Source organism: Pantherophis guttatus, chromosome 7, assembly GCF_059756535.1.
Source record: "Pantherophis guttatus breed Tessera chromosome 7, ASM5975653v1, whole genome shotgun sequence".
Taxonomy (NCBI): Eukaryota; Metazoa; Chordata; class Lepidosauria; order Squamata; family Colubridae; genus Pantherophis; species Pantherophis guttatus.
The window spans coordinates 4,187,321-4,209,761 of record NC_142069.1 but is presented as its reverse complement, the minus strand read 5'-3'; the positions used below and the strand labels follow the sequence as shown (position 1 = coordinate 4,209,761).

The window sequence follows — 22,441 nt, the reverse complement described above, 5'->3', positions numbered from 1 at the left end:
TTAGCCCAGCCCCCTGTTAAAAGCTGGAGTCCTTCTACAGGTAGTCCTTGACTTACAACAGTTCATTTAGTGACCGTTCGAACTTACAACGGCACCGAAAAAAAGACAAGCCAGCAAAGTCGGTAAGGAAGCCAGATTCACTTAAATGACTGCGTGACTAACAACAGCAATGATTCACTTACCAACTGTGGCAAGAAAGGTCGTAAAATGGAGCAAAACTCACTTAGCGGTCTTGCTTAGCAAATGGAATTTTTTTTTAGCAATGATGGTCATAGGTTAAGGACTACTTGAGGGTCATCAAGAGAAGATCCAACACACGGAACAGAATAGCAGATTTGCCCCCTGCTGTTCTGTCCCCGTCCCACACGCACACACACCAACAGACGTTCAAGAGTTAAAGACTAAACCAGCCGACAAAATCCTTTTCCTTATGATAACGGAACTTGACAACAACCTAGTGGCTGCCTGCCAAGAGTGTATTACTTACGAAGAGGAGAGATAACTTCTCCCCACTTCTGGTACATCAAAAGAAACAGCTCAATAATTACAGAATCAATCAAGTTCAGAGATAATCCAGCAAAGTCTATAGCAAAAGTCTGGCAATGCAGAATGGCGTGGAAGCTTTCACCTTTGTTCGTCACAAGGTTTGACTGGCCACCACGCTCCCTTTTATATCCTGTGGGGTGTGTGGTCCAGTGACTCAGCCTAATCTCGGGCACGCCTTTTCTTCTGTTGCGCGCGCTTATCTCTGCGACGCTGGCGTGGATCCAGCCAAGACTCATTACCCTCATCACTGTCCACCTGTGGCTGCGTGGACGTGCTTGGCCCCAGCCCTATCTCTTGCCCTTCGGCGGACACCGAAGGCATTGCCAGAGAGGAGGGTCCTGGAGAGGGAGGCCTTGCCAACTCCTCTCCTTCACTCTCGGAGTCCTCTCCTGCCGATGACACAGGCTCAGGTAACGGAGCAACAACACTTGCTCTGTGGCAGCCCTTCAAGTATTGGAAGATGCTACCCTGTCTCCTTGAATAGGGGGTTGGACTAGAAGATCTCCAAGGCCCCTTCCAGCTCTATTATTCTGTGACTCTTACTGGAAACACCTGCTTTGTTTATCTATGCTCAAAATCTTTGTATTATTCGTTGACAACCAACCAGGATTTTGCATTTCTCCATTCATCGTCGGTTTTCTTGAAAAGGCGTCTTGCTAAATTGATGAGTTTTGCTCCTAACGGCCTTCCGTTATTGCAACGGAAGATGGAATATTTGTGCCGAAATAGACCCATCCAAGATTAATTAAACAGGGTTATTGATGAACTTGCTGAATTAAGGCCCGCAAAATGAGATTTCAGGGAGATGAGATTTTTTTTTTTAGTTATTATCCTTACTCGACGGTTTCACAGATGGTAACATTTTGATAATGAAATGTTAAGCGGTATTGAACAGTGATATTCCAATGTTTAAATCAATCCACGTTAAATGATTTTCTTCCTTAAATATTCCAAGGATGGAACGCAGTCATTTTTTTACCCCCCAAAAATTCTCTCTTTTTGGGTTCATTTTTGTGAACAGGGCTTCATGATGAATGCTTGAAGAAACAAGCTTCCACCATAATTTATACTTTACCCTTTATATCTTGCGTTTCACCTTTGCAAAACTCGACATGGTAAAGTTGAAATATAATGGAAGACATGTACTTTATATTAAAAAGGGCACAGATCCAGTTTCGGGTATTTTCAGATGAAACGGGACGGTATTTATTTATAAAATGATTATATTAACGGTGCCTTCCAGAGGGAAAAAAGGCCCCTCAGGCAACAGACTTACTAAAACATTTAAAAAAACAGTAGCATAATAAGCAAATGCCATATTAAATGGATTAAAGAGGAAGCAAAGAGGAGAAATTCGTTTAAAACCGTCTCTAGCCATCACGAGGGTCTGTGTTCACTCAGTATGTTTAATCCGATTACCGAACAAACCCGTTTTTCCGAGTTCACACAATACTTTGAAACAGGAATTCTCCAAACAGGAACAAATCACACACAGGTACAAAACAAATGCAACTTAAAACCTATCAGATTTAGTGTGTCGTGTGCAGAGGTGGGATTCACTGTTACAACCGGTTCGCCCAGCACCGGAAATGTGAGCATGCGCCATCCGTGCATGCGTGCAACGGCAAACAACACAGCAATTTGCATGTGCCAACTGCCCATACATGTGGCGTCAAAAATACAGTGATGGGATTGCGCCTGAGCGGGTGGGCAGAGCCACCCGCAGGTTATCACTACCGATTTGCCCGAACCGGCTGAATCCCACTTCTGGTTGTGTGAATCTATCCGACAGGTCTTGCAGAAAATAGTTTAATTGTCCAATTAAGGAAGCCATATTAACTTCTCTTCTTTAGGCTAAACAAACCAAGTTTCTTTAAACCTTCGTTGAAGGATTTAGCCACCGAGCCTTTCACCCAGGGGTGAAATGTTCCCGGTTCGGACCAGATCGCCCAATCCGGTAGCGATGGCGCCGGGTGGTTCGGAGAACCGGTAGCAAAAATCCCTGTCCCCGAAGAGGTTGTAGAAAAAATGCTTTTAAAAGTAAAAAAAAAGCCTCTGACGATCCCAGCTGAGCAGCGCAATCGTCAGAGGCTTTTTTTTTTTACTTTTAAAAGCAATGCTTTTAAAAGTAAAAAAAAAAGATTGCGCGCTACAGCTGATCACCCCCCCGTCACGTGCTGTTCTACTTACTGCATGCCTCCTTTTGGCATGCACTCCACGCGTGCACCTTGCATTTGGTGCATGGTGCGCATTGCGCACGCGCTGCCAGTGAACCGGTAGTAAACCGGTTCAGATTTCACCACTGCCTTCCCTATCTTTGTCGCTCTTCTCGATACGCCATGCCCATTGCAAACTATTGGTTCACTTCATGACTGTGGCATCCGTTTCACCGTCACGGCGGCCGCTTTACAATAGCTGTGTTAACGACCAGCGCAAAAAATGTCATAAATTCAAGTTGGTCATGTGACCTATCCATTTTTACAATCGTCAAGACTTGAGGCTGTGATGGGCAGGCTCCACGAGCGATCTGGTTCCCCCCTCCCCCCTCCCAGCCAGGCTGCCAAGCCACAATGGTTGGGGACCGCTGGACTAGAAGACCTCTAAGGTCCCTTCCGACTCTTGTTACTCTGTGATGCTTCCTAAGGACCCACCTTTGCCTTAGAAATGCAGGATGGGCTTTGCCCCCCATGCTTTCTACTGTCGGGATTCCGACAGATGCCCTAATTAAACCATGAGCCTCAAGCCAAGCTTTGAAAGAAATCCAGTTATTTATTAGGAACTTCATGTTGGCACGTTCCAAGTGAAGCCAACTCCACATAATTTACGGCCCAGACGTGACCCTGCTTCCCCCTTCCCCCCCCCCCCAGAGTGTGTCATCAATCACATTCAACAACAGAGCAATTTTGACGGTTGTAGAGATCATTCCCCTCCGGCCGCTGTGGGTAACCCTGGGAGACAGCCTTGAGAGAGATATGTCTGGAATGTGCTTTTGTTTTTGGCTGCTGTGCAGGGAACCCTCCCAAAGGGCCCACCAGAACAACTGGCAGCCACCTCCGACAAAGCCCCAGAGGTTTTGTCCATTCCGGGACCAGAAGGTGACATTCCGCAGAGTTCGATACACACTGGCTAACCATGATGATAAAAGCAACTCTTGCGAGTTCTTCTCAGATGTAAATGAAATTTGATTCCCGAATAGAGATCTCGTGTTTTACAATTTGAATGTTGTGAGGTTCTGAGTTTTTAATCCACCTGAATGGCCTTCCTCCTGCTGGCCCGCTGGCTCCAACGTTGCCAACCAGAGGTGGGAATTCTTAGCGGAGAGAAAATATGAAATGCGCAGGTTTAACAAAACTCCAAGGCACCCAAAATGACTCGCTTTCATGCCTTATAGGTCAAGAATGAGATCATTTCCCATCGGCTGATAGTCCTCGACTTACAACGGTTCACTTAGTGACCGTTCAAAGTTACAACGGCACTGACAAGTGACTTATGACCATTTTTCAGACTTACGACCATTGCCGCATCCCCATGGTCACATGATCAAATGTCAGGAAATTGGCAACTGACTCACATTTATGACGCTCACAGTGTCCCTGGGTCACGCAATCCCCTTTTGCGACCTTCTGACAAGCAAAGGCAACGGGGGAAGCCCGATTCGCTTAACAACCACGTTCCTAACTTAACTGCAGGGATTACACTTTAGCGACGGTGGCAGGAAAGATCGTACAATGAAGCAAAACTCACTGAACAACTGTCTCGCATAGCAACAGAAATTTGGGGGCTCAATCGTGGTCGTAAGTCGAGGACTATCGTCATTTCCTATCTCGCAGTCAGGAAAGAAGAGGATATTTGTAAATCAGGATTGAACTGCGGGAACGTCGGTATTTCTCCACCTTGGCAAGTTTTAAGATCAGTAGATTTCAACTCCCAGAAATTCCACTTTTCACTTTGAGCAGGTGTGTCTAACCTTGGCCTCTTCAACACCTGTGGACTTCAACTCCCAGAATCCCCCAGCCAGCATGTCTTAAGATGGGCGGGCCACAACTCACAGAATTAGAACATGCTGGCTGGGGGATTCTGGGAGTTGAAGTCCACCCATCTTAAAACGTGCTGGCTGGGGAATTCTGGGAGTTGAAGTCCACCCATCTTAAAGTGTGCTGGCTGGGGGATTCTGGGAGTTGAAGTCCACCCATCTTAAAACGTGCTGGCTGGGGGATTCTGGGAGTTGAAGTCCACCCATCTTAGAATGTGCTGCCTGGGGAATTCTGGGAGTTGAAGTCCACCCATCTTAAAATGTGCTGGCTGGGGGATTTTGGGAGTTGAAGTCCACCCATCTTAGAATGTGCTGCCTGGGGAATTCTGGGAGTTGAAGTCCACCCATCTTAAAACGTGCTGGCTGGGGGATTCTGGGAGTTGAAGTCCACCCATCTTAAAGCGTGCTGGCTGGGGGATTCTGGGAGTTGAAGTCCACCCATCTTAAATCATGCTGGCTGGGGGATTCTGGGAGTTGAAGTCCACCCATCTTAAAACATGCTGGCTGGGGGATTCTGGGAGTTGAAGTCCACCCATCTTAAAACATGCTGGTTGGGGTTTTGTGGGAGTTGAAGTCCACCCATCTTAAAGTGTGCTGGCTGGGGAATTCTGGGAGTTGAAGTCCACCCATCTTAAAGTGTGCTGACTGGGGGATTCTGAGAGTCGAAGTCCACAGGTGTTAAAGTGGCCAAGATTAGAGACCCCTGACTTAGAGGGTTATTGCAACGCTTACCTGTGAAAATCACAAGCAGGTGAACAAAGGACCTTTTATAAGAGAAAAGAGCTGAGTGTAGAATTTCACTTTTAAGATTGCCGCTGGCTTGATTGTCGCTGATCGAAGATAGTTAAGGCAACTGACATTGATTGAGGGGCAGGCTGGTGCTGCGACGGCAGAGCTCTGGCAAGATCAGGCTATCTTGATGAATTAAATGGGGGGGGGCCTGCCGTGAGGAGCGAGCCTAAATAACTGCTGGAGAAGTCTTTTGAAGGCTGGAAGGAATATTGGATTCCTGCAAAGGTTCCAGTTAAAACTTAGCAAGCGTTGCCTAGCAGGAAATGTCAAAGCAGAAAGGTTGGGAAGAATTGCCTCCAGAAGGCTGATCGTAGGCGTTAGCCATGATTTGATCCCGAAGCCATGTTCATGCATGGATTAGCAAAGTCACTCTTTTCCATGGTTTGAAGGGCTACAACCATCATCGATTTGGCTGGCTTATCGTTTGCATTATCATGCGTTGTTTAAAGAACCATTTAGCTCTATGTTTTTTCAAAGGGAACAACTTTAAGATGGGCGGACTTCAACTCCCAGAATTCCCCAGCCAGCAATGCTTTAAGATGGGTGGACTTCAATGCCCAGAATTCCCCAGCCATCATGCTTTAAGATGGGTAGACTTCAACTCCCAGAATTCCCCAGCCAGCAATGCTTTAAGATGGGTGGACTTCAACTCCCAGAATTCCCCAGTCAAGTATGCTTTAAGATGGGTGGACTTCAACTCCCAGAATTCCCCAGCCAGCAATGCTTTAAGATGGATGGACTTCAACTCCCAGAATTCCCCAGCCAGCAATGCTTTAAGATGGGTAGACTTCAACTCCCAGAATTCCCCAGCCATCATGCTTTAAGATGGATGGACTTCAACTCCCAGAATTCCCCAGTCAAGTATGCTTTAAGATGGGTGGACTTCAACTCCCAGAATTCCCCAGCCAGCAATGCTTTAAGATGGGTAGACTTCAACTCCCAGAATTCCCCAGCCATCATGCTTTAAGATGGGTGGACTTCAACTCCCAGAATTCCCCAGCCAGCTCAACAACTTTAAGATGTGTGGATTTCAACACCCAGAATCCCTCAGCAAGCATGTTTTAAGATGGGTTAAACTCACTTAACTGTGTCGCTTAGCAATGGAAGTTTTGGGCTCAATTGTGGTCATAAGTCAAGGACTACCAGTGAATGAATGAATGAATGAATGAATGAATGAATGAATGAATGAATGAATGGTTATCTCGGCTTGTTTTCCCAATTTTCCATACGGTTTTTATCTGTTTAATGTTTTTACATGTACATGTTTTTACATGTACATTAAATGTACACATTTAATGTTTTACATGTACACGTACAGCATCCCTCTCTATGAGAGAGAAGGGCAATTCCTTTTATAAAGCTTTAAATTTTTTTATTAGTTTATAATATGGCATACAAAGAGAATACGAAAGTAAATAGTAGGAAAGTTAGGAGGGGGCGATTCCTAAGTCTGATCAATCAATCAACCCATAAACTAAACGGCAGCTTCAGCGTGTCACAAAGTGTGTGTGTGTGTGACAATTTCCTGCACCCACTCGCGTTCTCCTCCCCATCCCGGAAGAAAATCAGCCGAGCTCTCGTGCAGCCCCGTTTGCAAAAAGAAAACGCCTTTTTATTACGGATACATAATTGTCAGTAACTTGGGTTTTCAGCCTGCTGGTACGTACAGGGATGTAACCAGCCGCCTTAATCATGATTTGCAAATCAAGGGACTTTCTGTGCCACAGAGGTTTCGGAGACAACGATCCCCAGCGCAAGACCGAGATTCGGAGCGACAAAGACGGTCGTCCGGCAATAAATTAAACCGCGCCTTTCTGCCATGATGCAAAAGGACGCTATGGAAATTTGGAAGGTGGGTAGGTGCAATGAAAACAACGAGATTTTAGGGCGGCGGGAGAGATCTTTTCCTAAGGCAGGGGTATCCAACTTTGTTGACTTTAAAATTTGTGGACTTCAACTCCCACAATTCCCCAGCCAGCATGGCTGGCTGGGGAATTCTGGGAATTGAAGTCTACAAGTCTTAAAGTTACCAAGGCTGGACACCTCTGTCCTAATGGCCAGGTGAGGTTTGATCTTCTCTTCCCTTCAATTACTACTAAGTGGGTTATGCGTTACGTCGTTCCTAGCCTAATGAGATGAACGTGGTGGCGGTGATGCCGAAGCCGCCGTGCCCGCGACTGTCGATCTGGGTCTTCTGGAGATGGTGCACTTTCCGCCAATGCTGTAAACGGGGTGCTGGATCGTTCCGGAATAACCCGCCTCGCCTCCCCATCCTTCCAGCTGCTAGAATTGAAGCGGAGGGAAGGATGCTCCGTGCGCTGCAGATGTTAGCCTCCCCGTCCAGCATTGCACTGCAAGAGAAGAGGGGGAGGGGAAAAAAAATTAAGGGAAGGAAAAAGAAAGAAAGGAAAAAAATGAGAATGAAGAAGCAGAGCTAGGAAACTAGGTGTGAAACGTTATCTATGGGGGGGGAGAAATTGTCCCCCTCAGAACGGGCTCGCAATTTGGGTGTCCTCCCTAGACTCACAGCTAAGATTAGAGCAACATGTCAGCTGTGGCTAGGGAGACCTTTGCACAGGTTCGCCTGGTGCACTAATTGCGACCCTACTTCGATCAGGAGGCTCTCCTCACCGTCACTCATGCCCTTGTCACCTCACGGTTAGATTATTGCAACGCGCTTTACATGGGGCTACCCTTGAAGAGTGTTCGGAGACTACAGTTGGTCCAGAATGCAGCCGCGCGAGCTGTCGTGGGTGCACCTAGGTACACCCACATTACACCAATTCTCCGCGAGCTGCACTGGCTCCCCATTGGTCTCCGGGCACAATTCAAGGTGTTGGTTATTACCTTTAAAGCCCTACATGGCTCAGGGCCAGGTTATCTTCGAGACCGCCTTCTACCGCATAGCTCCCAGCGACCGGTAAGATCCCACAGAGTTGGTCTCCTCCAGGTCCCGTCAGCTAAACAATGCCGGCTGGCGGGCCTGCGGGGGAGGGCCTTCTCTGTGGCTGCCCCGGCTCTCGGGAACCAGTTACCTCCTGAGGTCCAGACCATCCCCACCCTATTGGCCTTCCAAAAAGCGGTGAAGACCTGGCTTTTCCGGCAGGCCTGGGGCCGTTGATCTCGCTTTGCGATCCGACGAGATCCGGCCATGAATGGTGTGAATGGGTTTTAATGTTTTTAATTTTTAAGTGTTTTTATAGTGATTTCTGGAGTGCATTGTGAGCCGCCCTGGGTCTTCGGAGAGGGGCGGCATATAAATTGAATAAATAAAATAAATAAATTCCACTCCCTTCTAGCTCTGATAATGGTTTTTTTTTTAACAAAATTGATTTATATGCCGCCCTTCTCTGGAGACTCAGGGCGGCTTACAATGCTTTTAAGCAATAGCCTTCATACTTTTTGTATATACCTGTTTAGTAGGGCTTTCGCCCCCCTCCCGCCAAGCGGTGTTCTTTTTTATACAAAGTCAGCTTATTGCCCCCACAAACCGGGTCCTCATTTTACCTACCTCGGAAGGACGGAAGGCTGAGTCAACCTTCAGCCTGGTGAGATTCGAACTTGCAGTAATTGCAGGCAGCTGGTAGTACTTAACAGTGCTTTAGTCTGCTGCGCCACCAAGGCTCCTTGCAATACAGTACTAAATGCCTCCGTCTGCTGACGATCTTAACTGGGGCTTATTTTGGGGGTAGGGCATATATTACGAGCATCCAGAAAAAATCATGCTAGGGCTTATTTTCCGGTTGGGTCTTATTTTCGGGAAAACAGGATATTTGTATATCCCATCTTTTATTCTTGGTTATGCCGCATAAACTGAAGTCCTGCCTTCTTTCGCTTTGTGTTCTTCAGAGAAATGATCGCTGTTTCTCTGTCTCTGTGTGTGTGTGTGTGTGTGTGTCTTCAGGCTACGGAGGGGGAGAACCAAGCAGAGCCCTGCTTCTTCCTTTCAGGTATCCAACAGGTGAGCCCAAAAAAAAAACAAGCCATTCTCCATCACCTGCAGTTTGCTGACTTGGGGGGGGGAGGGGAATCCATTTTTCTGCCGGGGGTGGAAGAGGCCCTGCATGACACAAGGAAAATTCAGCAGGGCGCATGGAGGGGGGCTGCCACAGCTCCACCTGCATCGTTTTGGATTAATTGCTCAGAAAACTTGCTAATGTCGGACATTTCTCCTGATTATAAACAAAACTCTAACTCGCGTGCCAAATTATTCCGGGCACCGGCATCAATCAGAACCGTAAATGCAACTCTGGAGGCAGAAGAAGAAGTTCACAACCGGCGCTGTGGCACTTTCAGGAGCTGGTTGAGCGAACGAACAACTGTCAGCCCTGCGAGGTAGTCCAGAAAAACAACACTGCAGGTAGTCCACGATTTAACAACCAGAACTTCTCACACCCAGATCTTCTTTGGTTTATATCTCGGAGGGCCTCTCGTGGACTATGAATGCTAACATGCTTGTGAAGAAGGCACAGAAGAGGCTGTACTTCCTGAGAATGCTCAGGAAGAGCCTTAGTAGTACAGTGGTTTAAAGCACCCTGTTATTAACACAGCTGCCTGCAATTACTGCTGGTTCGAATCTCACCAGGCTCAAGGTTGACTCAGCCTTCCATCCTTTCTAAGGTAGGTAAAATGAGGACCCAGATTGTGGGGGCAATAAGCTGACTTTGTATAAATATACAAAAGGATGAAGGCTATTGCTTAACGCATTGTAAGCCGCCCTGAGTCTCCGGAGAAGGGCGGCATATAAATCAAATTAAAAAAAAAAAAAAGATAAATCTATCTCAGCATCTCCTTCTGTCCTACTATCGCAGCACCATGGAGAGTGTCCTGACATACGGCATTCTTGCATGGTATGGGAGCAGCTCTGCAGCGGACAAAAATGCTCTACAGAGAATCATTAAAACTGCCCAGAATCTCATCAGGCTCCAGCTACCAGCCCTGGACGACATCTTCGCATCTCGCTGTTTGAGAAAGTTCCCCAATCCCCAGGCCGCATCCCAATCCTGGTCCGTGGCCCGTGGGGAACAGGGCTGTTTAAGCTGCGGGAGAACAAGCAAAGCCTCTCCCTTGACTTCAGTTGTCGGAAGGTGGCAAGAGGGGATCGCGTGACCCCAGGACACTGTGACCGTCATAAATATGACCAATTGCCAAGTGTCACTTTTTTTTTCAATGCCGCTGTAACTTCGAGCGGTCACTAAACAGACAGTCGTAAGCCGAGGAACTACTTGCATATGCCTAAGTGTTTTAAGGGCGGTGGGGAAGCATGCTGCGCCCCCGCTTCCCCTGAAACGCCCAGACTCCGAGAAAACCGCCTCCGACGTGTTTTCCCGTGCCAGCGACAAGCGAAGCCGAACGGAGAAGCGTCTTCCGTTTCTCTTCTGTTGAGAGTGTTATAAATGGGGAGTATCGAACGAGCAACTTGAAAATGCCAGGAAAGCTGTGTGAGTACAGATGCCCTAATTGTCTTCCACTTTCCCGGCTCCTTCCAGATGGTCGCTGCCAGTTTCCGGCACTCTCGAGACACACTCCGCACAAAAAGAAATTCTGGCCGGCTGCCTCCGTGGCCATTATCATCTCGCTCGCTTGCTCTGGACGCGCAGAGCCACAAAGGAAGAGAACGAGAGGCTCTCCAGCCAAAACCGGCTTCCTCGACCAGACCTCGTCCGTCCGAAAGGGACGTAAGAGAGTACGTTGGCTGGCGGGCCAACTTGGGAGAGACCGGATAATAATAATTAAAAAAAAAAAAAAGAAACCACAGGAGGGTTTAATTTAAAAAGCAGGGCTCTCGGCGAGCCAAACGGACGCGCGGTGGCCGCTGCTGGCAATCTTACCCGAGAGCCGTTGGCGGAAAGCCATTTCGGCATTTGTGAAAAGATGAGAAGGGAGCAAAAACTCACAAAACGTTGGAACAGCGCTGATTTCGGAGGACGGCTCGGCAATTATCCATCAAGGGAAAGCGTCAGGTGCATAGAATCAGGTGTGTGTTGGTTAGGTTGCGGATCGTCCTCGACTTACGACCAAAATTGAGCCCCAAATTCCAACTACTAAGCAAGACAGTTAAATGAGTTTTTTGCTCCATTTTATGACCTTCTCGCCACAGTGGCTAAGTGAATCGGTGCTAAGTGAGTCACACGGTTGTTAAGTGAATCTGGCTTCACCATTGACCTAGCTTGTCATAAAAGAGGATCACATGAGCCCGGGACACTGCAACCGTCAAACATATGAATCTGTGGCCAAGCATCCAAATTTTGATCACACAACCATGGGGATGCTGTAATGGTTGTTAAGTGTGAAAAACGGTCGTAGGTCATTTTTTTCCAGTGCCGTTGTAACTTCAAGCGGTCACTAAACAAATGGTTGTAAATTGAGGAATACACACGACAGACAGACAGACAGACAGTTCTATCAACAGACAGAAGCACTGTAATTTAACACCAGCTGCCTGCAATTACTGCAGGTTCGAATCTCGCCAGGCTCAAGGTTGACTCAGCCTTCCATCCTTTCTAAGGTAGGTTAAATGAGGACCCAGTTTGTGGGGGCAATAAGCTGACTTTGTATAAATATACAAAAGAATGAAGGCTATTGCTTAGCGCATTGTAAGCCGCCCTGAGTCTCTGGAGAAGGGCGGCATATAAATCAAATTTAAAAAAAAAAAAAAGAATCTGGTCCACTTAAGCTCAACACGAAATTGGTGCCAGATAAGGGTGAACGGAATTCAAGAGGGATTGGACCGCTTGTGGGAATGCAATGATTCTAAGCTAATGACGCATTTAACACCGCCCCCAGCTCTGCCTATTCTTCTCCTATAGAAAGTCTTGGAGCTTAGATTGGACTTGGGCAATCCACAGCCCAGCAGTGTCCTGACCCAGCGCCCCAAACATGACAAACCCACTGATGTGAATTCAAAAGATTCCTTTATTAGGAGCCCTGGCAGCCCCGGCAAAAAGTTTCTCTTGCAGGCTTACAAGTCCGTCTGGCAGGGAGATGAATAGTTGTCTGCCCCATCTATTCATCTCCGCCCCCTGCCTTTCATCCCCAGAGCTAGGGTGGGGCTTCACTAGCAGCAGTGGCTCTTCCGTCCCGAGGACCGGCCCATGGATTTCCACTGCTCTCCTCTCCTCTGCCTTCTGTGCATCTGCACGTCAGGCACTGGGCCCAGCTGCTCCTCCTCTTCCTCATCAGCCACCTCCAGACCTGCGGACTGTTGACTCTTCATCTGAGGGCTGACGGACAGCCCAGACTCCGCCTCTGTCTCTCTCTCTCTGCCAGCTCCATTCCCTCTGGAGGGGCTGGCGGCCGACAGGCCACAAGAAGCAGCGAATGCAGCATCCCAGCATCCGATTCAGGGCTCAGTTTTACAGATGTGATTTTTCAGCACATTGTTAGGTGTGTTACGACAAAACATTTTCACCCAAGGCACCTCTCAAATGGGCTAATTTACAGAAAGCACCCAAAATCCGTGACTTCCACGAAGTTAAAATTTGGCAAATTTGACAAGACATCTGATGTCATCAAAATATCATAAAACAGTTTATGACATATATTCCCCACCACATCAACTGTTGTGGCCCGCCAGCGGCCTGTGCAGATTGTGGCTGATCCGGACGACGAGGAGGCTGGTGTGGTGTCGCGCCAGCAGCCTGTGCAGCCGGCGCTCGCGTCGGACAGCGAGGAGGCTGAAGAGGATGTGGTGCCAGAGGCAGAGACTCAGGCAGGGCCTTCAGAACCTCCGGAGGCTCCTTCAAGTGGAGAGAGTGAAGTGGAGGAGCCTCTTCTCAATGCTCAAGCACGCAGGGCTGCCAAAAGGCAGGAGTGGCTTACTCAGGAGGTCTCCTCGAGAGTAAGGCTTGGGGCTAACTGGCCACTCCCTCAGCCTATTTAAATTCGCACACAGCTGGCAAATGTTGCTGGAAACAATGTTTGGTCCTACGCAGAGCATTTGAGAGTGAGTTTTTTGTTACAACTTGGTTTCTGGGCTGATTGCCAACCCTTGTCGGACTTTGTTTAATCTCTGTAATTCATAGCAGGCTGATAAGGACATTTGTGGTAAAAGCCCCTTTTGAAAGGGGTCTGTTTGTATTAAACGGAGTTTTTGGAGCTCTGTGTGTGTGCTACACTTCTTGGGACCCGTAGCTGGGACAGAACATCAACAACCCTGTGAGGTGGCAAGATTAGAACTCACCGTCTCCTGGTGATTGGCCCAAAGTCATTCAACCGGTTTTCGTGGCTAAGGCGGAACTAGAACTCCCAGTCTCCCACTTTCTAGCCTGGTGTGCCTGAACCCCTGGATGAAATCGGCCAGCATAATGTAATACAATACATGGGGGTGAGTTAGGGTTTGTCGGGCGTGGTCATCCCATCGCAATCACAACGAGCCGAGTGCGAAGAAGGCTCAACTTTCGCACCCACCTGCCGAGCGTGCTGGACACACTTGAAGTATTCGGCGGCCAAAGCTGAGCAGCTGAGGGTCTCCTTTGGGTTCAGCTGATAGCACTGGAAGATCTGGTTCTGGAGATCGACACACACGGGGTCAGCCTTGTATCGCCTGGATGAGAGGAGACAAAAAGAAGACGCCCAACACGTCAAAAAATTGTTCTCACAAGTGAAGATATGCACCCTGAGGACTCAGAAGGAGAGAATAACAGAGTCGGAAGGGACCTTGGAGGTCTTCTAGTCCAACCCCCTGCACTGTAATTGCAACTGACATGTATTTATGACGGTTACAGTGTCCCGGGGTCATGTGATTCCCTTTTGCAACCTCTGACCAGCAAAATCAATAAAGTTTCATTGACCAACCGTGTGACTAGCTTAACAATTGCAGTGATTCACTTAACACCGGTGGCAAGAAACATTGTAAAAGAGGGGAAAACTCACTTAACAACCGTCTCGCTTAACAAGAGAAATGTTGGGCTCAATTGTGGTCTTAAATCAAGGACAACCTGCACTGAGTTTCTCTAGGAAACATCCCCACGATATTTTGGACCAGGGATGAGGGACAATGGCCCCTTTTATGACTTGTGGACTTCAACTCCCAGAATTCCTGAGTCAGCCATGCTGGCTCAGGAATTCTGGGAATTGAAGTCCACAGGTTGTAAAGGGGGGCCATGCTGGCTCAGGAATTCTGGGAGTTGAAGTCCACCCGTTGTTAAGGGGTGATGTTTGCCCACCTCAGTTTTGGACCAACTTTAGACTTGCAGCATCTCAAGATGTGAAATTAATCAGAAATTGGCAGTTACGAATCCTGCAGCTGCCGCAGCCCCAAAGAAATTAGAAAAGGAAGTTGCGTACAAATAATTTCTGAGACTTAATGAGTCACGGCTCTCGTGATTCATCCCAGCTGATGGAGCTTAATGGAGGCTCCGAAACCAACTGCTAACGCAGAGAGAATCGCTGCTAAGCAAAGCAATTAACTTAAATTGGGATTTGACTCCTGCACTGTTCGGATGGGGACATTTCAATCATGAGATGAGCTTAATCCAAGTATATCTTGGGCTCCTTCTTATGGGGGGGTGGGGGTGCGGTGGGAATTCAGAGAGAAGATTGTAGGGCGTTTGAAAGAGGGGCGCTAGATATCAATGATATCGATTTCTGCTACCAGTTTGAGCGAACCGGTCTAAACCGGCTGGATACAACCTATGGGCAGAATTTTTAATTCTCATGTGCGTTATTCAAAAATCTGTAGGAGGACATTGAAGCCCCACATATCTCTTCAATGGGGCCAGGTCGTGCAATGCGCTGGAGACAAAAACAAAAAAACAAAAAAAAAAAAAACCCACAAGGTCATCCATTTTACTGGATCTTTAATGTAATGTAAGGTAATGTAAAGTGAAGTAAAATACTTGACACAATGGACTGAGAGCGAGCATAATTTTAAGTATTTTCCAGAGCTGCCAATTTCTACCTACTCAACATCACTGGTTCTCTCTTTTTCTTTCTTTCTTTCTTTCTTTCTTTCTTTCTTTCTTTCTTTCTTTCTTTCTTTCTTTCTTTCTTCTTTCTTTCTTTCCTTCTTTCTTTCTTTCCATCTTTTTCTTTCTTTCTCTTTCTTTCTTCTTCCCTCTCTGTCCCCCTTTCTCTCCCTCTCCCTTCTTTTTTCTTCCTCCCTCCCACCCTCTCTCTGTCCTCCTCCTTCCTTTTCTCTCCCTCTCCCCTTTCTTTCTCTCTCCTTTTTTCTCTTTTTTCTTCCTTCCTCCCTCCCTCTGTCCCCCTCCTTCCCTTTCTCTCCCTCTCCCCTTCTTTGTTTGTTTGTTTCTTTTTTCTTTTTCTTCCCTCCCTCCCTCCCTCTCTGTCTCTCCCTTCCTCCCATTCTCTCCCTCTTTCCTTCCTTCCTTCCTTCCCTCCCTCCCCCCTTTCTCTCTCTCTCTCTTTCTTTCTTTCCTTTTATTTCTTTCTCCCAACCATTTTACAACCATTGCGGCATCCCCGGGGCCACGCGATTCAAATTCCGATGTTTGTGTTGCTCACTTAACAACTCAGTGATTCGCTTCACAACGGTGGCAAGAAAAGGGGCAAAACTCACTTAACGAATGCCTCGATTAGCCACGGGAATTTCGGGCTCAACTGCGGTCATAAGTCGAGGACTATCTGTACTGCTCTTCCTCTCGTTTCGTCTCTTAAATAAATGTTATTAAAGCACCCTCAGCCAAAATATGCCGTTGCCTTTCTACAGATGTTTTTCCAGCGGCATTTTGCAGAAACGAGATTACTAAAAAGATCATCGTAAGATCCTGGTATGTGTCGTTCTGGAGCCCTTGCCGCTTTGCTTTTAATAAGGCCCCTGTCGATCGAAAACAGATTTCTAATGCATCAGCCATGTAATGGGGTGGACGAGAAATTAAATTCTGATTGACCAAGCCATTTCTTCCCCCCCGTAATTACACTCGGATGGCGGCTTTAAAAAATGCAACGGATTGTATTCCTGCCTGCACCATTTCCATGTTGGGCAGCGAGACCCAGACAAACGAAGAAACAAAAAATGTGGATACTTTGAACCTTTTACACATATAATCTGTACATTAATATTAATGTCTAGGTACATGCAATCCATGTCCAAATAAGGAGGTTTATTTCTAGTCCAATAAAAGGCCCCCCTCCAGCCCAAAATAACCCCAGTAGCCAATTTCTTTAGCTGTTCACTGACTCATATTTATGACGGTTGCTGAGTCCTGGAGTCACGCGATCCCCTTTTGCGAACTTATGGGCAGTCAAGTGAAGAGGGAAATCTTGGATTCACTTAACAACCCTGTGACCAACTTTATAACGGCAGCGATTCACTTAACAACCGCAGTGGCAAGGAAAGTCGTTGAAATGGAACCAAACCAGTGATGAAATGTAAAATTTGTTACTACCGGTTCTGTGAGCGTGGCTTGGTGGTGGTGGGGGTAATGTGACTGGGTGGGCATGGCCAACTTTTTTTTTCTTTTTTTACTTTTAAAAACATTTTTTCTACAACCTTAAGGTTGCAGAAAAAAAATGCTTTTAAAAGCCTCTGACGATCAGGCAACTCAGCTGGGATCGCCAGAGGCTTTTAAAGGCATTTTTTTCCCTACAACCTCTTCGGCTGAAGAGGTTGTAGAAAAAACGCTTTTAAAAACCTCTGATGATCCCAGCTGAGCTGCGTGATCATCAGAGGCATTTTTTTTTACTTTTAAAAGCATTTTTTCGGCCGAAGAGATTGTAGAAAAAAATGCTTTTAAAAGTAAAAAAAAAAAAAGCCTCTGATGATCGCACAGCTCAGCTGGGCATGGGGACGGAGGCGCAGGGATTTTTGCTACCGGTTCTTCGAATCACCCGCCACCATCGCTACCGGATTGGGCGATCCGGTCCGAACCGGGAGCATTTCACCCCTGGGCCAAACTCACTTAACAATTGTCTCGTTTAACAACGTAAATTTGGGGGCTTCATTGTGGTCGTAACTCGAGGACTACCTGTGCTTTCTTCCCTAGCAGATGATCAAAACCAACCCACACCACCGTATCGTGGTCTCTCCGGCAAAGGGAGGGGAAAAAAAAAATAAAAGTCTACATTTTTTGTATTTCACCGCCGAAAGACACTCCTGGGATAATGAAGCTGGGAATGTAATGTTGTGTGTTACCTTAAAGGCGTTTGATGCCGTGTGTTACATCTGATCTTTGGAGGAAAGAGTGTGGTTCTTTTCATTTAAGGATGGAGAGGAGAGGAGGTCGCGGATAAAAAGGGAGAGAAAAAAAACTCAGCTCCAAGGATAGTGAAAAGGCGCTATAAAGTTTTTATTAGTCTAGGTTACGGGTGGTTATATTATCCCCAAGTCTATCGCGCCGGCAGTGAGTTACAGGCGGCACTTCCTAAAAAAAAAAAAAAAAAAAAGAGTAGCAATAAAAAAATTGACAGTACGGTAGATGTCAGGAAACTGTCTCGGCCCGAATTTTAGCTGTGTCTACCGTAGTTTATTTCCGGGGATAAAAATCCAATCTTGACAAACTGGTGAACATAAACGCAAATGTGCTCAAGGGTTCTGTCCCAGCTCCCCAAACACGACAAAGTGCGTTAAGCAATAGCCGTCATACTTTTTGTATATACCTGCTTAGTAGGACTTTCGCCCCCCCCCCAAGCGGTGTTCTTTTTTTATACAAAGTCAGCTTATTGCCCCCACAATCCGGGTCCTCATTTTACCTACCTCGGAAGGATGGAAGGCTGAGTCAACCTTGAGCCTGGTGAGATTTGAACTTGCAGTAATTGCAGGCAGCTGGTGTTACTTAACAGTGCTTTAGTCTGCTGTGCCACCAAGGCTGGATAGGTGGACCCCCTGTTCTTTGGGGCAGCCCCTCAAATATTGGAAGACCGCTGTCATGTCGGTCCTTCTTTTCTCTAGACTAGACTTCGACAAACCCAATTCCTGCAATTGTTCATCATATGGTTTTAGCCTCCAGTCTCCTCGCCGTCTTTGTTGCTACCTGTACAAGAGTTAATTGTTCCTGCAAACCTTGATGGACTCCAATTTCTGGTCCGGGCTGGATCTGAATATTGGAGTGAGGCAAGAATAAAAATCTGTCTTAATCGTACGCATCCCCTCCTTTAAAATAGATATTTGGAGAGAGAGAAAGAGAGAGAGAGAGAGAGAGAGAGAGAGAGAGAGAGAGAGAGAGAGAGAGAGAGAGAGAGAGAGAGGCAGGCACTTTGAAGAATCTTCAAAGGAACTTCCATTATCAACAATGAATGAAGTCCAGGTTTTTATAAAACGAAAAGAGCGACTTTTAACAACTGCAAATGGCAATTATTTTTATCATCTCAGGCTAAGTTTTATATCCCAGCTTTCATTATGGAGTGTCAGATAAGATACGCAGGGCTGCCTTCTCCAATTTTTTCCCAGGGCACAAAAGTTCGGTCAGGTAGAGTCCTAAAATCCAAGGTTTGGAAGGGACCCCTGGAGGTCTTCTAGTCCAACCCCTTGCTCAGCGCAGGCATCCATTCCAACGGATGGTCAACTACGAGGAAAGAGTTAACCATATCCAAATCCAGGCAGGAGATTTCGGATGGTAAATTTGAACCCATGTCTCTTCTGCAGCATTGCCACGCTGCCTTTTCAAAATCCTTGGTAAGCAGACTGTTCTGATTTTTTTAAAAAAAATAAAATAAAAAATGGAATCCAAGGTTGAAAATGCAATTTTAATTGGGCCTTTCAGCAAAGGCCGGGACGTAACGTCTGAGAGTCTTTGCTTTTACTACAGAAGGTTAAAGACGGCGAAGACGTGACCCCTTTTTCTCCACGGAGTTAAATAGTTCAGTCGGCAGAAGAATTTCCAAGACGGCTTATTATTTATTTATTTTATACAGTTGCCCTCCTGGCCCTTCAGCTGGAGAAAAAGAGATGTTACCTTTTTGGTCCTTTTTTCTTTCTTTCTTTCTTCCTGAGTCTGATTTTTATTTTACTTTTTAAGCATCGAACATGTATTTTTTTTTCTTCTTCTGATATTTAGCTTTTTTTTCCCCCCCTGTCTAACTCTCTTTGGCAGGCAAATACAAATTATTCCTGCCAACGGAGCTTCAATAAAGGAGTTGCGTTTGCAAACGTTAATAAAATTGCCATTTATTTTATTTTATTTTTGGCGGTTCCGGGAACCTTTCCTGTGATCAAAGAATCCTGCTCTAGCGGGTGTACGGAGGGGGAGACAGGTCAAAAAAAGTCAAAATGCCAGCCGGTGTCACGTGATCCGAGCCCCTCCCTCTCATGTCTCCTACTGTGTCTGTGGAGATTTCCACGTGATACGTCCCTGCAGTATTCTTGGCAAGGTTTTTTTTTTCCAGAAGTGGCTTGCCATTGCCTCCTTCCTAGGGCTAAGAGAAAATGGCTGGCCCAAGGCAGAGCAGAGCTAGAACTCACGATTGCCGGGTCTCTAGCCTGGAGGCTTAAAACACTGCCCTAAACTGGTGCTCGTAAACAGCCCGAGCTGTTGTGGTCCGCCAGCAGCGTGCGGAGCTGGCAGCGGAGTCGGACAGTGAGGAGGCTGGGGAGGACCATGGGCCAGTCCTGGAGTCTGGGGAAGGCCCGGATGAGGGCTCTACGTCGGAGGCAGAGATGATGCCAGGGCCATCGGGGAGTGATGCATGGACTCCGGAGCCTCCAGAGGCTGATAGGAGAGAGGCAGAGGAACAGGAGGAGCCTGTTCCTACTGCACACATGCGCAGAGTTGCCAGAAGGCAAGAGCAGCTAAAGCAAAAGGGACAACTCAGGAGTAAAGCCAGGAGATGATTGGCCCCTCCCATAAGGCTTAAAAGACCAGCAACAGCTCTTAGGCTCTTTGTCGGAAAACGTCGTTGATAGATTTGTTTCTTGTCTTGCTGCACTTATTTCTTGTCGGCGTCTTCTGCTTCCGAACTTTTGCCAAGAAAAAGCCTTTGGCAGGTTGCCTAATTAGACCAAGGTTGGTGATAAGGCTGAAGAATTTGTGTTATGAAGAATTTGTTTTGAATGAGTTTGGACTACGCTGAAAATGAGTTAATTCTCAGCTGTTCTAATAAAGTCTGTTTCTTTCGAACTGATTGCGTCTGATAATACCTACTTGGGCCTGGGTCACAACACTGAGCTGCCACTACGATATTCCAAGGGGTTCTTTAAAGCAGGGGTGTCACTCAACGCCCACGGGGTGCCGACAGGCCACAACGAGGACTTTACATTTTCAGAAAATGTTTGGCACTACAAAATTAAACAGCCCGCCCTCAACAGGGTGTGTGTGTGTGTGTGTGTGTGTGTGTGTGTGTGTGAATGCGACACTATCTATCTCCAGTCTACAACTCAGTCTTTCTGCAGTTCCAAGAAGGCTCCACTCAGATAACCTTGAGGACACAGGTAAACCTCCAAGCGGTCTCAACGACCCTCTAAAAGAATGCAAATGACCAGCTGTCTGCAAGGAGTATCAATCCTTCCATCCTCCACCATTCAGTCAGAACTGAAGAAGCTTCTTGGATGAGAAGCGAAAGGTCTTAAAAAGAAAAAACCAGAAAGTCCAGTTACCTCTTGAAAAAAAAAAAGCACCTTTCGGACAACCACGATCTGGAGGACTGAGAATCCTCACAGACATTTGGCATGACATTAAGTCCTAAGATGGTTTAATGGGGGGCGGGGGGGAGGGGAGAGAGTGCCAACATGTTAGGCAAAAACAGCCATTGTGTTTTTGGGTTCAGCACAGTTCTCAGTCTTCTCCACATTCAGGTTTTAGCCACAGGGAACACCTTGTCGTGGTCCTTAGTGCTCTCTGAGCATGGTGGTTTTCATGAGGACGTTTCAGGACCCAACTAGGTAACATCATCAGGGCTAGAAGGGAATGTGGTTTACAGTGAGGAGGAGGAGGAGGAGGAGGAATGAAGGTGGCAGAGGAGGATGACTGTAGAGGTCTTGAAGCTCTCCGAGGTTAGTTATTTCCTTGCAGACGTTTCAGGACCCAACTAGATAACATCATCAGAGCTAAAAGGAAATGTGGTTTAAGAAGAAGAGGAGAAGGAGGAGGAGGAGGAGGAGGAGAATAAAGAAGAAGGAATGGAAGCAGAGGAGGTGGAGGACTGTGGGGTCCTTGATGCTTTCTGAGCTTAGTTGTTTTCTTGGAGACCTTTCAGGACCCAATTAGATAATATCATCAGAACTAAAAGGAAATGTGGTTTAAGAAGAGGAGGAGGGAGGAGGAGGAGAAGGAGGAGGAGGAGGAGGAGAGGAATAAAGAAGAAGGAATGGAAGAGGAGGAGGTGGAGGACTGTGGGGTCCTTGATGTTTTCTGAGCTTGGTTGTTTTCTTGGAGACCTTTCATGACCCATCTAGGTAACATCATCAGTGGCTAGCAGGCAGTAGGATTGGCTCTCTCTCTAGATACAAATAGCTTTCCCTTTCAGTGGGAATATTCTTGCTGGCTCCTTGATTAGGCTGTTGTTTGCTGTTGATTTGTTTATCTGCGTCGATAGTCCCTTGACTGGGCTATTGTTTGCTTCTTGATTGTTGGTCTAGTGTTAATCTCTAGTGTTGATTATTGGTCTTTTTTACTGATATTTAGGTTTTTTTCTCCCCTTTTTGGCATTTCAATTGTCTCTCTGCAACGGTTATGTCTATTTTTGAATTGGGGCACTGATGGGACGATGCACCTTCCTTCCGTTTCCGTGATCCTGGCGCAGTTCGGGAAAGACTATCTTTGCAAGACCGCAATTAAGGGATTGTGTTCTGTTCCAGTAATTTGAGCTTCTTTTTTTCCCCAGCCCGGAGAAGGGCTGGCAACACTCCGCCAGTTCTGAGCTCTGGACAGCTGACAGGCTGAATTACAGAATCGTAACGTGCGGGATTCGCTTCCAGCAAAGCGTCGAGACCTCACGAGCCTTTGATGGAAGGGCGACTCTCGCACTTGATGGATCATTGATCCCATCCGTGGCAATAAGGCAAACATATTGTTATGGTGCATGTGTCTGCATATTAACTCGGGCCAACTGAACTGGGTTGCGTGGCCCGTTGTTAAGAGGCCTGAAATGCGTTATCGATCCCCGGAGTTGTTTAAAAAAAAAAAAAGAGGCGATTCAGGATGCTTACAAGGAGAAACTCTTCAGGTGGGAAAAAAA

The 22,441-nt window shown here is 46.8% G+C and overlaps 1 protein-coding gene across 2 annotated transcripts in view; it reads right to left on the bottom strand.

The window, feature by feature from the left end:
- Positions 1-6,957: 6,957 nt before the first annotated feature.
- The window catches only part of CHCHD3 (coiled-coil-helix-coiled-coil-helix domain containing 3), a 203,070-nt gene continuing 187,586 nt past the window's right edge, over positions 6,958-22,441 (bottom strand). For both annotated transcript variants that reach the window (XM_034420781.2, XM_087873565.1), the window contains 2 exons: positions 13,781-13,916; positions 6,958-7,722 (listed from right to left, as the gene is read on the bottom strand). In XM_034420781.2, coding sequence (XP_034276672.2) covers positions 7,699-7,722; positions 13,781-13,916 — 160 coding nt within the window. In that variant the 3' untranslated portion in view covers positions 6,958-7,698. The remainder of the gene's footprint in view (positions 7,723-13,780; positions 13,917-22,441) is intronic.